Genomic DNA, 15,983 nt, shown 5'->3' with positions numbered 1-15,983 from the left:
TCATTCTCTAGCATCTTCTCATTCATTTCTTTATCTTCATCCTCTTTAAGTCCCCAGGAAACAGAATTCTGTCTATTATGTTTATAGTGTCAGAGTGTTATCTAACCTGTGATTCTTCTGTCTTTCTTTCCCTCTGCAGCCAGCTCTCGCTCTCTCTCTTTGCCTCCCGCTGGGCACATCTCCTCCTGTCTGTCCTTATAGGGGGATGTCTGTCCTCTAACTGCCTCTCTCTCCGCTAACTGATAGGTGTGTATGCAGGTGAACTGTATATGAACCAAGCCTCAACCCTAGGTTTTGCTTCTTTATGCTCTATGTGAAGCTTCATTTTGTCACCTTTGACAATGGGAGAGAAGTCCGAGCTATTGTGCATAGCATGAATAAAGTTATCATGGTGATTTATAGTCCAGCATATCTGTATTGTGTCAAGGTGTGGTGAATTTAGTCTGGAACAATTGTATGTTTTGTGGCATATGCATGTGAGTTTTGGCCATTTGTGGTTTTTATATGCAGAAAGTAAAGTATCAAGCTTCCTATAAAGGAATTGCTGCTCATAGTACAGTACAGTGCAATGTGACACTGCAGCATTTGGTGCATGGATACTGTTGCAGTATTAGGTTTTAGTGTTACATAGTCAGTATTAAAGGTATAGTTAAGCCAGAAATGTATATTTTGTCTTTAGTTATTCACCCTTATGTCACCCTTATGTCATTCAAAAAAAAGTATGACTTTATTTCCTATGGGGAGCACAAAAAGAATCCAAGCAGCAATCTTCCATACAGTGAAAGTGGATGGGGACCAGAGGCTGTCATCATAAAGATAGTGGTCCATACTACTATTCAAGTCTTCTGTGGTCACCAAACTATGGAAAACCTAAAGGGACACAATTAGTGTTTGTCCCTTATGTAAACATAAATAGTGTTTTTGTCATTTTATTTTATTTTATGTTAGGACTGTGTTTTAAAATTAAGCTTTAGACTTGTCTGAAGCTGAGATTTTAGTTTAATTTAGTAATATTTAAGAATGACACCATGTAAGTTTTATTGATTTTAATATATAGAATATTGCAATATTTAATCAAAAGGTGGTTCCATATGCATTAAGCCCTGAATATCCCCTGACCCTGTAACTGCCCCTGAAGCTGTTAAATTCCTTGAATGATAGTTGCGGTCACCATTTGCTTTCAATGCACTTATAATGGAAAAGAGACATTCTGCTATAAATAACTTCTTTTTATGTTCCACATAAGAAAAAAAGTAAAGAAAGTATGTAATGTTAAGAGAATTAACATTTTTGGCTGAACTATCTCTTTAAATGGTTGTTTCTTTTGTCCTGGGTCCTTCTCTCTCCCCCATTTACCCTGCCCTGTAATCAGCATATAATTTTGGGTGCTGCTATGGAAGAATATGACGTGCCGTCAGCCGCCAGTATCCTGGCATCAGTTAAAGAGCAGGAGGCACGCTTCGAGCGTCTGACCAGGGCCCTTGAAGAGGAACGCCGCAATGTCTCCTTGCAGCTGGAACGCGGCAGTCTGCCCTCTGATCGACTGGTGGGCGGAACCACAGGCGGGAGCAACCAACCGCTGGCCTGGCAACAGATGGTCATGCAGGTAAACCATTCCAGCTTGGCAAGTCATGCGTCAGTCTGTGTGAATGAACAAAGCAGCCCCATAACTCTCCTCATGCTGATACTGCTTCATTTTCATTGTTTTCACAAAATCAGTCTGTCTTTATCTCAATTAGCTTGAGCTGTGTTTGGCTGTGCTGAGTAATTGCTCTGGGTGTTGTCCTGCAGTGACTCATCATCTGTGCCCAGGATGGGTCGTACACTCTTCTTCTTCCCTTTTCTCTCCACCATGTGCTTCTCGTATTATCTCATAGACTGTACTGTTTGCTTTGGGCCCCTTATAGTGCTGAGGCAAATGCCTGTCTGAGGCAGTGATGTTAAAAGGATATCATCCTGGGGTGGATAACTAAAGTCAATGTGAGAAAAAATCTAATTAATACCATTGCAATTTTATAATCACAGTACAAAATTGCTCCCTCCAGTCAAAGTATTTGGGAGTTACAAAATTGTTGATTTAGAAATAATCTTCTAGAACCCCAGATTTAATTTAATTTAATTTAATTTAATTTAATTTATGTATTTGAGAAAATTTTATTAAAGTCTAGAATTTATAGAAAAAATTTAAAAGGCTAAAAACTTTAATTACTGTAGTAAATGTTTTTTTTCTTTTCTTTCCTTTTTCTGTTTGGCCTTTTGGTGGGATGTTGTCCACCTGTAGCTGCACCCCTTGTTTGAAGGTTGGTTAATAACTTTACTGACTTCAGATCTGTATCTTTTTTTTATTGTTTTGTCACACTTTGTCTACTTTGTTATTAAGTTGTTCTTAAAGGCATAGTTCACCCAAAAATGAAAATTGTGTCATTAATTAATCACCTTTGTGTCATTCCAAACCTGTAAGACTTTTTTTTTATCTTCGGAACACAAATTAAAATATTTTTGATAAAATCCGAGAGCTTTCTGACCCTGCAGAGACAGAAACGTCAGAATACTGGCTCCTGCATCAGCAGCATCATCACACAAGTGCCATCGCATCGTGGTACTCTCGTGAATGTGTGTTGACTGACACGGAAGAGAAGAAATTGTTGAATAAAGTTATTTTTGTTTTCTTTGCACACTATTTTATCGATATCCTTATTACATTTCTCGGCCTCTACCAAGTGGTAGTTCTGTTGCTATCTATGCAGGTACAGAAAGCTCTCGCATTTCATCAAATATATCTTCATTTGTGTTCCGAAGATGAACTAAGGTCTTACAGGGTTGGAACGACACAATTAATGACACAATTTTTTAATGACACACATTTTTGGGTGAACTATCCCTTTAATTGAGTTACATTTGCAAGATCCTTTCATCAATCAATTCAAATACCACTGGACTGCAAAATATATGTAATCAACAGAAGTTCACCACTGGATTGCATCCAGATCAACAACAGACAGTTTAATTTTATTTGTTTATTTTGAACACTTCATTGAGGTTTCTATGGGTCGCTGGTGGAAAAAAGGCTGATGAAATCCTCTCCATGTTAGCCATCAGTAGTGGATAATTTCAGGGTAGTGAAGTCAAACTCTACACGTCTGTTTGATGGCAACACCATATCATTTATTTCTGACTGACTCTGGAGGTGCATATTTAGTGTTCCTTCATCGTCATCATCAAAGGGTGAAATATTTTGACTCCTAACTAGCTGTTTCCTCTACATTACTGTTAAACTTTGCTGTTTTGAAAAACCAGTTAAAGAAAAGTGTAATTCTCACAGAAAGAAAAAAAGAAGGAAAAAAAAACAGGTCCCTTGTCACTGCTTAGACACTGATTATCTGTCTCTTCCATTATGTGTTTAGCCTGTGTGCTGCCCTCACCTGCCCATAAAGCTTGTGTGTTTTACTCCTCTCTGCCTAACATGACAGCTTGAAAATTAGCTTGCCCTTTTATACATGTCAGTTACTGTCAGAAGGCCTTGCATGTCACAGAATCTTTTTGCCGGAACTGACTGCTATCTTCTGTCTAGATGTCTGTCTTTATATTCTGTTTCACTTCCTTTCTCAATGAGAATTATCAAACCACACAGTGATGAGGATCAAAAGCTGGTGGATTTATGCAGCTGATGTTTTTATACCCGGAGGTGATGTGGAGATGTAACTGATGGTCTTAGCTACCGTGGACAAGTATAATAATAATAATAATAATATATTAATAATATATTAATATATATTAATTTATTAATATATTATAATAATAATTCATGTTTATTTGTGTTTATATATATATATATATATATACACACACACACAAACATTCATATTTATATATATGTTATATATATATATATATATATATATATATATATATACACTATATATACATATACACACACACACACATATACACATATATATAGTATGTGTGTGTTTATAGTTTACCATCCCTCAATGCATTACACATTTGGCAACAAATGCTTTTTAATTTTAATCAATACAAATGTATAAGTGTTTAATTTAAATAAGCTTTTAAAATGAGTGAGTACTGTATATATTTTTCTTTTAAGGTTGATGTATTCAGATATTTTCTTTCAACAGTCCTCTCATGCTTTCGTTGTATCAGTGGCTTTTCCTTTTGCTGTGTAAAAATGGTTTCTTGGAATGTTATATGAGTAATTTGGCACTGTTGCAGCAGGTGCACCTCATTCATCTTGTGTCTTGTACATATTAATACTGTAATGGGAGGTGGATCAAGTGTTAATAGATTTGATTCCCAAAGAACGAAAGGACTCACCTCATTCTCTCATTCACCTCCGTGTGTTTACTGACTGGAGACATTGATTTATTTTGTTTTTAAGCCTTTAGTATTCTTCACAAGGTCCAAAAGGTCACAGAGTGACAGAGAGACACAATAGGACTCCATCAATGGCAGACCTTTCACAGCAACTCTGACACCATAGACAGCTTTTCTTTAAAGTAACCTCAACTGTCCCACGTGTAAGTAATGTTCAGAGGTCATGACCTGAGGCAGTAAGAGGATCAACGCAGCTACTTCCTGGAATCTATAACATGATTTAAAATTCAGGAAATGTGCCTGGAGGACTGAAGCTTGGTTCCTGTGGCTGAACTTCGCTAGCTCTGTCTAAATGTTTTGAGTCTGAAAGGCCTGTGGAGAGCTTTGGAAGAAAAGTTGCTGCTTTGATCAGTGCTGTCTGTAGTAAGACACACAGAGATGGTATGATACACCACTGCTCAGGTTCCTCAGTTTTACCGTACAGGTCCACTGGCGCAGAGAAAGGGGAGCTCAGCTGACATTTTCAGTTTGTTCTGTAAACAGTGAGAATAGAGAAGTGAAAAATTCAAGGCTCCATTTTTATAAAATGTTTTACTGTTATGCTAAATTATCCTTATGGATATATTATTGTCACTATTATAATTTGTTATTATTTTAAATGTAATCCAAATGATCTAATCAGTCCATCCAGTATGTTTTTATAACTACTCAACGATGCATCAAAGAGGCTCGTTGACACGTTGCTGACGCCTCGCAGATGCCAAACAAATATCTAGCATGCTAAATATCTGGACTGGTGTCGCGACTAGCTACAGCCAATGAGAAAGCAAGGCATGGGTTGAGGTCAGCGAAAGAAAAACAGCAACAGCAAACAACTTTAAAGAAAAGTTTGGACACAAGAAATGGAGTGAATTTTTTTCATCATGCAAACACCTTGCAGCACTAATTTCTTCCCCATGTTAATTTTCAAATAAACAGTTTCTGTTTCACTTGTTGTTTTGCGTCTTTCCCGTTCAACTTCTCATGTGTGTTTTCATGACGAAACGTGGTTTGGAGACAGGATAGAGTTGTTGGGTGACAGAGTTGTTGTCAGCTCGTGTAGTGTGTGACCCCCTGTTGCAGATCATTTACGTAGTGTGGCGTAGTGTGAACACCACAATGACTTCAAGACAGCCAAGAAGTCATGTAGTCCGAACAGCACAGAGATCTGCCGACGTTTTAAGTCATGTAGTGTGAACTAGGCTTTAGCTGCAAAACACAAGGAAGCTCGATGTGAGGAAAGCCTGGGAATGAGTGTCTGTCTTGTAAATGTGTCTGGCCCACTGTCTTGTTAATTACCTGCTTAAAGATGCTGTATGTAAGTTTTTGACTCTACTAAAGCATAAAAATACCATAATGTGTTTGCAGATATTTAAGAAACATGCTAAGTTAACATACTTGTTTATCTGAAAAACAATGCTACAGTCAATTATTCCCCTTTGAAAATGTGTGTTCTGGGCCGGAATGTCAGTCTTTGTTTTGGTTTGTGAAACCTGCCCACTGCCAGTTTACCCAATTGTATTTCGGCACCCCGGGTTGCCAGTTGGCAGAAAACACAGCGCATTTCATTTCATTCATTGTCAAGTGCGCTCGTTCCTGTTGGTATTGTCAATCTAGCAACCTGCGTGTACATCAAGTCTGAGGAGGAGGAGCCGGGTGAAAAAAACCTTCTCCAAAATTTTTAATTTGGACTGCAATACCTAGTTTAACCACCCTGTGTCAATCCTACATTCAGCACCTTTAACAATGACTTTCTCAACTTCTTCCCAGCATATACACAATCTCTCTATTAGGAAAAGTCAAACCTCTTGTAAAACTATAATTAAAGCAGCAGTGAAACTACTTGCATTGCTTATTTTCTCTCTCACACCTCTCATTGCACTTTTTTTCTGCTCTCACACATGTATAATGCAAAGTTTTTCTTAGATTCCAGTAGTTTTCCAAACTGCAAATTACAAATGCGACTAAAAATATGGAGCAGTTCAAGAATGTGTCATGAGAATGTGGAAAGTTTGTGTGTATGCACAACAAAATATTTCATCGCAAATATCATTGTTAATTAGATGTTTTTTTTTTTTGCCTAAGTGCCTTCTTGATGCCAACAAAACAATGTCATGAGTAAAACTGCATATTTTAGTGAAAATAATGTTGATGTTTGCATGCATCAAAAGCATTTTTCAGTTGTGGTTATCACAGTGACTTGAAAGCTGCATAAATGGTTTGACTTAAAATCCTCACGGAGCTGCTTGAAAGAAGTTGAATGTCGTTAGGTCAACTTTATTTTCAATAAGAAGTGCAGACAGAATGAAGAGTAAAACTGCTGTGGATGAGCAATGAGAAGTGGAGCATGAAGCTTGAGGTAGTTGCCTGTAAAGCCCATACAGAATATGTCATATATCAGCATCCACCTCCAGTGATATGGCTATATTTCTTTCATAATACATTGAAAATTGTAATCCCGTGAGTAATCCGTTTTTTTGATATGTCTGCAGGTGTTAAAAAGGTGAACCTGCTCACGTTTCATAATGCTGGCACCCTGAAGGACAGGCGTTCTCACTAAGGAGTGCAAATAGCTGCATTCTTTGTATTCAGAGCAGCTGCAGGTGCCCACAGCTATTCACATTCTACAGAGGGCTGCTCAGACCGCTCTCATCCCCATTCCACAATCCATCAAATGATTAATCTTCTAAAAGCCGTAAAATACACGAAGAGCCGAGTTTTCTTGCTTTTTTATTTTCACAATGTTGCTTAATCTTTTTTTTTCACTTTTGAAGTATAATAAATAAGGTTGTGTCCAGCATTTCTTGTGTTGTACTCTGAGTGCTGGGTGATATATTTAATGTTGTGTATATTTAAATAATCATCAAACATCCATTAACAAACCGTTATATACACCGTTTTATTACCAGCAACATCATTGTGTGCATACAGTGTATTGTAAAAGTTCAGTACATCGCCCAGTCCTAATCGATCCGGGAAGTTGTCTATAATATGAACTATATAACTAACTCATTCAGTCAGCTACTGAATGAGGTTGAAGGGCTCCTGATTATGCTGTATTCTTAACCGTACCAGCAGGAGTGACTCCTCATTCAGGTCATTGTACTTTAAAAAACATCCTGCAAGTTTCAGCACTCAAAACTTTCTTGTTAATCTAAAAACAGCTTATATAGAAGCCAATCTGCCAAAATGACAGGTTGTGGAATGTGCCACTTTATGACGAAATAGTGTGGCTAAACACTGCTTCCACAGAAGAAGGTTGTTTACAAACAAGGCACAGTTCGACACAGGATTTTCAGAAAGTTGAAACTAAATACAAAGTTGTGCTGACTATATTGCATCTGACAGTACTGTCGCACCACACAAGTGTGAGTAACTGTTCTTTATAATGTTGTCACTATTGCTTTTTCTGTTATTACAGATCGTTTGATATGTACTGAGTATTTATGTGTTTTTAACCTAAATCACAGCAGCATCCATCTATCAAGGATATTGGCTGTCAAACATACAAAATTGTTATGCCTATTCAAACAGAGTTTTGATGAGGGGTGTCAAAACAGGACAGAAAATAGCTTATTACTTCTTCTAAACTATGATTTGTTTGATGTAAAAATCTTGATAACATTATAAGTGGACCTCAGAGAACAGTACAAAATAATAAAAAGAGGCAGTTCATGACCCCTTTAAAGGACCAACTGCTGCTCACTCAGTGGATCCTGAACTCATGTTTAAAATAAGAATCTCTTGCTTTATGAGACGCCTGAGTCACTCCAGGAATGTTGACCCCTTTACTTGGCATGTTCATATATAACCAAACAGGTCTGTGTGCTTGACCCTCTTATTGGGAGCCTAAATTGAAACCACTTGACGTGTAAAATGCACTATTACTTGAAAAAGTTGTTTGGAGGTTTCAACAGTGACCTTTAATAGTGGTTTTCTTAAAGTGGTTTAGCACCACAGTTTAATAATATATGTGCCACAAACTTGTTGATGGGTAACGATTAAATATATAGCTGAAGATTCGTCACTCTATGTGTCAGGTAGCACATTATAGTCAAGTCGCCTTTGTTTATATATTGCTTTTAACAATACAGATTCTGTCAAATCACTTTACAGTTTTAAATAGGAAAATAGTGTGTCAATAATGCAAAATGACAATAGTAAATACTCATTTTTCAGTTAAAGGTAGTTCATCATTGAATTCAGTGATGTCATCATCCAGCTCAGTTCAGTTAAATAGTATCTGTGCAATCAAGTCAACAAAATCGCTGTATATTAAGTGTCCCCAACTAAGCAAGCCAGAGTCGACAGCAGTAAGGAACCAAAACTCCATCAGTGAAAGAATGGAGAAAAAACCTTGGGAGAAACCAGGCTCAGTTCTCCTCTGACTAGACGAAACCAGCAGTTCAATTCCAGGCTGCAGCAAAGTCACACTGTGCTGAGGACTCATCTGCTTCCTGTGGTCTTGTCCCGGTGACTGTCCATGAGACAAGGTCTTTACTGGGGATCTGTCTCTGGGGCGCATCTAGTTGTCCTGGTCTCCGTTGACATTCAGGGCTGTCGAGGTCATCTCTAAGTGCTGATCCACCATCTGCGCTGGATACGTACTGGATCCGGGTGACTGCAGTGACCATCTGATCTAGATACAGACTGGATCTGGTGGCTACGGTGACCTCGGAATAAGAAAGAAACAGACTAATATTAGCGTAGATGCCATTCTTCTAATGATGTAGCTAGTACATCATGTGTTATTGGAAGTGTTCCCAGTTCTGTTTGTCCTAATTAATGCAGCCTAAAATTCCTTTAACAGATTTGTGTATTAGAAATGTGTTAGTGTGTGATGTGTAAGCCAGGTTAAAGAGATGGATCTTTAATCTAGATTTAAACTGCAAGAATGTGTCTGCCTCCCGAGCAATGTTAGGTAGGTTATTCCAGAGTTTTGAGAACGCAATGGACTTGGAGGTCTATAATGCAATAAGAGCTTGTTCAAATACTCAGGTGCTAAACCACTCAGGGCTTTATAAGTAATAAGCAAGATTTTAAAATCTATGAGCTAAATTATTTTGTTTAATTCTCTTGTTGTTTTCTCACTGATATATAATGTGTGATATATCTGTCTGGTCTCTGGTGGCTTTATTGACTTTATGTGTGCATTGATGGGCTCTTTTCTGCTCTTTATATTTATCCAGAGATTGGTGTGCGTGTCTGGACTGTCAGTCACTTACCTTATTACCAGGGCCCTGGTCTATTTACAAATGTTGTGTTATAACAAAACTTAATTTGAGCAGAGAACTGGGTAATGAGCTTTGAGTAAGAGAACGTTTGGAGAGCAGCTACTGTGGGAGAACGTCAGTGAGACACAGTAGGACAGCTCAGACTGAAAGCAGAGGTGTGGAGATTATATTTAATGGATGTTCTGATGGTAGTTTGTGAAAAATGAAGGAGATGATTATCACCACACTGTGAGATGTAGGGTTAAAGGAATAGTTAAAGGAATAGTTCATCCAAAGATTGACATTTTGTCACTTTTTACTTACCTTCATGTTGTTTCAAATAAATAAAACATAAGAGTACCATGAGTTGTGAAATTTACATTGTTATTCACTGATAATCTTACCCTCCTGTGGGCCGAAACAGAATAATTAAAACAGTGGGTTGAACTCAAGAACTAGTCAGATTCATGAACAAATCATTCACACCTGTGTTGTGAACTGGATCAGTGGATTAATAGAAAAGATCCAGCTCAACAAAGTAATTTCTATGAATCTGACATTGCTGATTGTAATAATATGAACGCCATGAAGAGCATTTTGGTTTGACTCTAGGAAACATGGAATAAAGTGCTTGATATATAGAGGACTAATATTGTACAAATAGTGATTGAATTTCTATTTTTGGTGAAACTATTCCTTTAATGCTAAATTTTATGCTCCACATTTTTCCTTTTTTAGTTTTGATTCTTCATATTCTCTCTCAGGATCTCATTTACCAGATATGTGTTTTTTTGTTAAGAACCTCTGTGTTGGGAAAAACCCAAGACTGACATTTTTGTATTTGATCTTGCATATCAAAAGAATATTGCATGTTTATTTCCCAATCTGCAGTCCCACGTTTTTTTTTTTTTTTTTTTTTTTTTTTTTTTTTTTTTTGTGTGTGTGTGTTAAATATAATCAGTGCACGTTTACAGAGGTGATGCATTTAAATGCAATCTTCGCTGAGTCGCCACATTTGAAAACATCTAATGATGAAATTCATTACATTTTAAGACTGGGAGTGCTGCAACCTTAAGCAAACATCATACATCCTCTTGAGCAAAAGCCTTTTCAAATATTCAGCGCTCATAAATATATTTATGAGACTAAAACAGTCGCATGTACATTGCGTATCTTTCTTATCCTTTCTTGATCGTTACATTATCTGTGGTTTTCGATTTTTGTATTTCTCTCCGCAGTAGTCCACGTTAACCTTTCCGGTCATCTGTTCCATCGCAGTAATTCGTCAGACCTGAATCCACTAAAACATTGATTATTTTCAGTTTATTTGTTTATCAACACTTTTTCTGTTGACATGTTTATACAGTTCAGCGACCACAGGGCGTTCTGCAGTCTGTTTGGTGTCAGACTCTAGAAAAAGAAGCAAATTCATTCAGGCCGACTGCAGACAGATTCAGGCTGTTACTGCTAGATAAGACATGATGCTCTTTAGTATGGGGGTGTGTTTGCGCTGACTGTTGTTCAAAGTTAGAGAAGGATTTGGTTTTTAAGTAAAAGAGTGTGTGAGCTCCGAGGTGGAATATTTTCAGCTTTGACAGTTTATTGAGGCATTTCTACTAACAAGAAACGAACAAAAAAGTTCATAAAGTTATGTTTGACTGAGACGCAGGCTTGTAACCCCAGTATATTTTAGTGAGTTTAGGCATGGTGTTGATTATAAACTTTATTATCTCCACGAGTGTGCCAATATACAACAAATAAAAATAGTAGTCCTGTATCCGGCCCACAATCTAAAATGAGTTTGACACCCCGTGTCTAAAGTGCCCATCCCTGAACTCTACCTCCTTCCGGCTTTGTGTTAAACCCATTCATAGATTTGGATTAAAATTCTTTCACATTATCAGTCACTGAATGCTGTCTGAAATCATTCTGCAACCTCTTTCCTTTCCCTTCTCATATTTAGAAGGCTGGAAGGACAAAAGGACAAAAGCTGAGAGAGAAAAGAACGGGCCAAGAGAGAGTGTATAGGTGAAAAAAAAGGACAAAAAAATGAGGAAAATAGCAAAGTTTTGTGGAGTGTTGCCCCCCTCTCAGTGCTCATGCTCTTTTGGCATGTTGGCTGGGTGGAGCCTCTCTCTCTCTCTCTCTCTCTCTCCACTCCAGCTGCGTCTGTCTGTCAGCCCCCTCCCCCTCCAATCCGTCTGACCCTTGTCTGCATAGATGCTCGGTGAGGAGTGGGAGAGAACGAGAGTACAAAACTCTACGCTGTGAACAGGGCAACTGCCTTCTGGGAAGATTCTATTCACTCAAACGCACACACAGACCCCCCTCTCCCTGTCCTCTACACCCGTCCACCCCCCTCTCTCTTAGTCTGCCCAGAGGGTTTTGTTCCTGCACCGGGCAACTTTTTTCTCCTCCACTTCTCTGTGTGCGAGCTGTTTTGTTTTGGGGTTTTTTCAGCCGGATTCCTGAATTTATTGAAGGATCCATTGGACTGTCTAGAGCATCTCTTCTCATTTTGAAATCATTATTCGCCCCAACGTTTGCAGCATCCTGGTTCGGCGACAGTGGAGGCGGGTTTCTTCTGTCCCTGAGAGGATTACGAGCATGTACTAGAAAGAGCGTGTGTGAGAAGAAGAGAGAGAGAGAGAGAGACGGCGTAAGAAGACGAGAGAGACGGAGTATATTTGCGCATGTGACTGTCGGGAAAGGATGGCTCTGTGGCTCTGAGCTGCCTCAGCTCTCACAGGACATACTCGCATAATAAGGAACGAAAGACTGACTGACTGACAGACAAACTCCACTCACAAGAGAATATTGTTCTCCTTGCGTTTCTCCTAGAGGCTTAACCAAACAGGATTTCCGTGATGCCGGCTGAAGTGAAGCAGGTCAGTTTGGGGATTCACTTGCTCTCATCCTCCTTTCTCTTCTGTTAGCTGTTGCTGTGGCTTGAGTGTATTTTGTTTATTTTTTTATTACCTATCAATTTTACTGCTCTTTAGCGGTCAGGTTTTGGTTGTGTTGGATGTTAAGTTGTCGCTCAGATTTCCTTCCTTTCATTCTGCTTTCTAATCGTACATTTTAATGTAGAATATCAGCACGTCTTATCTTGTGGTCACATGCTGCGAACTGTCAACATTCAGTATGTTCATTCAGTACACATCTTTCCAGAGGTGAATATTTTTCCACTTTTGATTCAGATTCAGTTGTGCTCAGCTGTTAATAACATTCCAAGAATGTCAAGCAGCTTGTGGACGCATCTAACAAAACAGCTGAGGTAAACATGAGGAATCCTACAGGATTTGAAAAAGAGAAAATAGTCAGATGGACGTTGAACACTGCAAAGTTGATGAAAAGAAGCTGGGATTGAAGATTTACTGCTTTGCTTCCTCTTCCTCCTCCCTTCATCCCCAGCACTGGACTCATCAGTGGTCAGCTATTTGTTTCTTTGTTTTGGAGCTACCACATTGCCTGGCAAAGCTGCGAGGAGGTCAAAGGAATGTTCTTTTTAATCGGCATGCAGGGATTTTCTAAAGACGTGTTCCCGAAACGGTGCTGTGTCATTCCATACCGTAAAAAATGTGCCAGGTTGGACAGTTAGAACACATAAATAACAAGGGACAGGCTTTGAAAGAAACAAGCAGTCTTTTGATGTTCAAATATGTTCTGAGCTAATTAATTTTTCGAAAGATAATCTTACAACCATCCGTTTGGCATTGTTAATCTGTTCACGGCTGTCTCACGGATGATTGCTGCTACTTAACTGGCACAGGAGAGGCAGGCGTATTTTTTAATTATTTTTTTTTTTTGAAAAAGTCTGAAGGCACCAAATCTGTAGCGTCTCCATCCATGAAACCCTTCCCTTCACAGTACAGACATTCCTACCATTTTTGGGGTTCACCGCATGCTCTATCTGACCCTTGCTAACCTCAGAGCATTCCATAAGACTAGCACCTGCTTCGGTGAGGTCAGACGTGTTGCACAAGGGCATGGAGATCAAGAGGCTCTGAATTTCGGCTGGAGTGTCTGACATGGTTGATTCTGTCATCTTGGTTGTTGGACAAAGCCACTGAGTGTGAAGACATACGTTCACTAAACAGTTGCACCACATATTAGAAGCTCTAGAGTGTGACATCTTGTTTGTTGTGGTGTCTAAAGAAAGAATATGCTTAATGTCTCAAAACATCCAATTCTTTTTTTCTAACTTTTCAGGTTATATTTTTTCAGACTGTCATTGCTTTTGCTAGAATGTCCATATTGGTTGTCATGGTAACCATACAAACTTCTTCAAACTTCTCACCATATTTGAGACTTCAGCAATTGATGTTTCACCACTGATTGTATATCATTATGGTAGTATTCAAATCTAAACACATTCAGCGCAAAAAAAAAAAAAAAGGAGAATGGGTGGCATATGTTGCTGTGGTTAAAGGGATAGTTCACCTAAAAAAATTGACCTTGACAAACTATTACTTAAGCAATGCATCTTGAGTGTGTAGTTAGACATCACTATAAATGAAAAGCATTCATGTTCACACGTGTTACAGACATGAGACCAAAAGTATGAAATTCCTGCAATATCTTTCCATAACCGACATGCACTGCGGCGTTACAGTGACTCCCAAACCAGCTGAGCTTACTATCATCAACCCTCAATTACCGTAGGGTGAATCAGCCTGCCCGAGTCTAAGTTAAATATAAGCGTCTGATATTTTAGCGGAGAGAGGCAGTGCCATCACTGCAAAAGAGATTTAGCCTCATCAAAACCGAACCAGCCATCTCTAGACATAAAAATGATTTTTCTTTCAAAAAACCATTTACATTTCATTTAGACTGAGACTATTGACTTCCACCGCAATAGTACGGTGTTTGCTTATCCCTAGAGTGCTTATTTTAAGTTTTGCTGGTATTTCCAAAAGTTATTTGCCTATTTTGTGGGAAAAATTGAGTGTGCATACTTTAGTGAACTGTTTTAACCTCCATTAGTTCTGTGCTTCTTTCTATTCCTCTTCATTAACCTTCCTGGGGTGGGGGAGATTGGTTGGGTGGGATTGTGTTCCCCATCGGTAGAAATCGCTAGATCAGACCGAAAGGGCACTTTAGCATTGGCAATTAAAGGGGCAGGGGCTCGAGCCCCCCTCGCACCCCCATCCCCCCTGTGCATGTCACTGCTGTTATAGGCCTTTCTTTTGTAAAGCCTTGTTCATTCACTGTACCATAGCATGAATCAGTATTTGAAGACATATAGAGCAGAAGAGGCTAATTGTGACTGTGAATGGTGCGTTAAATGTCAATGACCCAAAAGATCTCTGGGTAACTGTGCTGGTGCTCATCCAGGCTTTCTGGTTTGTTGGGCAGGGGTGGAGTAGGAGGGCATGCTGAAGAGGCTCCAGATGTCCTACTGCAGCTGTGCTGCCCAAATCAGGGCATTTCAGAATCTCTGGCATGACCGAACAAGGATCTGCTCCACCTCTCGAGGCTGAGTGGGTGCCAGGGTTTTGGATGAGGTGATGGCTCTAAGATAATAGCCGGGCCTCCCAACCACTCATCTCCGCTAAGTATCTGATGCCCTTCAGATGCCAAGTTGCAGTTAATTTTGGATAAGCAGCCCAAACCACACTTGTGCTGGCTCATGGGTACCTGTGTTATGCTGGACATGCCCTGAAAGCTTGGTGTGCTATCAGGACGTTCATCACAGTGTGCTGTCCAGTAACCCATTTGGCATGCTGACTGCATGCCCGATATAGACCTACCTTACTTGCCTGCAGTTTCTCATGCAATGCAGAGCAGCACCAGCTGACCCTTCCATAACACCCTTGTCAAACTGCCTCTGCTTCTTGGCTGCTCACTCAATCATATTCAGTCAGACACCCATTCAGATGGATGTCTGTTCTCACACTCAGTAAGCTGTTTCCAAAAGTGTTAATGGAGAAGATTGTGTGTTAATGAGCTGAATATTTGTTAGCATGAAGCATTTAGCCTCTATACCCCTCTATGGGCCTATAATATCTTTATATATTAATTCATTTATCTTTTATTAAGATGAGTAGAATCACATGTTTATTGTTAGACCAAAGAATTGCATTGCATTGTTTTGGACAGAATGTTGTACAGTAGTACAAATTGAGCAAATGGTGGTTTTTGTTAAGTATTGTATTGATGTGGAGTCCCTTACATTTTACATATTAAACAATATAACTTTTACATATACCCTATAAGTACTTTGCAAAAGTCTTAGCCCACTAGTATTTTCACAAAATGGTTTTAAGTCAGTTATCTGGAATGACATGAAAAAAAAAAAACGGGGACAGAATAAATCCAGAAGAACTGTGGCAACGTCTCCAAGATGCCTGAAGAATCTTTTCTAAAAAAACTACAGTACTGTGAAAAGTTTTA

The 15,983-nt window shown here is 38.9% G+C and overlaps 1 protein-coding gene across 12 annotated transcripts in view; it reads left to right on the top strand.

The window, feature by feature from the left end:
- The window catches only part of LOC109083416 (armadillo repeat protein deleted in velo-cardio-facial syndrome homolog), a 115,550-nt gene that overhangs the window by 6,179 nt on the left and 93,388 nt on the right, over positions 1 to 15,983 (top strand). For 9 of the 12 annotated variants that reach the window (XM_019098252.2, XM_019098245.2, XM_019098238.2 and 6 more), the window contains exons 2-3: positions 140 to 246; positions 1,373 to 1,606. In XM_019098252.2, the coding sequence (XP_018953797.1) occupies positions 1,394 to 1,606 (213 nt within the window). In that variant the 5' untranslated portion in view covers positions 140 to 246; positions 1,373 to 1,393. Of the gene's footprint in view, positions 1 to 139; positions 247 to 1,372; positions 1,607 to 11,807; positions 12,476 to 15,983 lie in introns of those variants that run through there. The other 3 variants (XM_019098205.2, XM_019098261.2, XM_019098268.2) reach the window with 3 other exon arrangements.

This window comes from Cyprinus carpio, chromosome A5, assembly GCF_018340385.1.
Source record: "Cyprinus carpio isolate SPL01 chromosome A5, ASM1834038v1, whole genome shotgun sequence".
NCBI lineage: Eukaryota > Metazoa > Chordata > Actinopteri > Cypriniformes > Cyprinidae > Cyprinus > Cyprinus carpio.
This window is presented reverse-complemented; position numbering and strand designations above follow the sequence as displayed.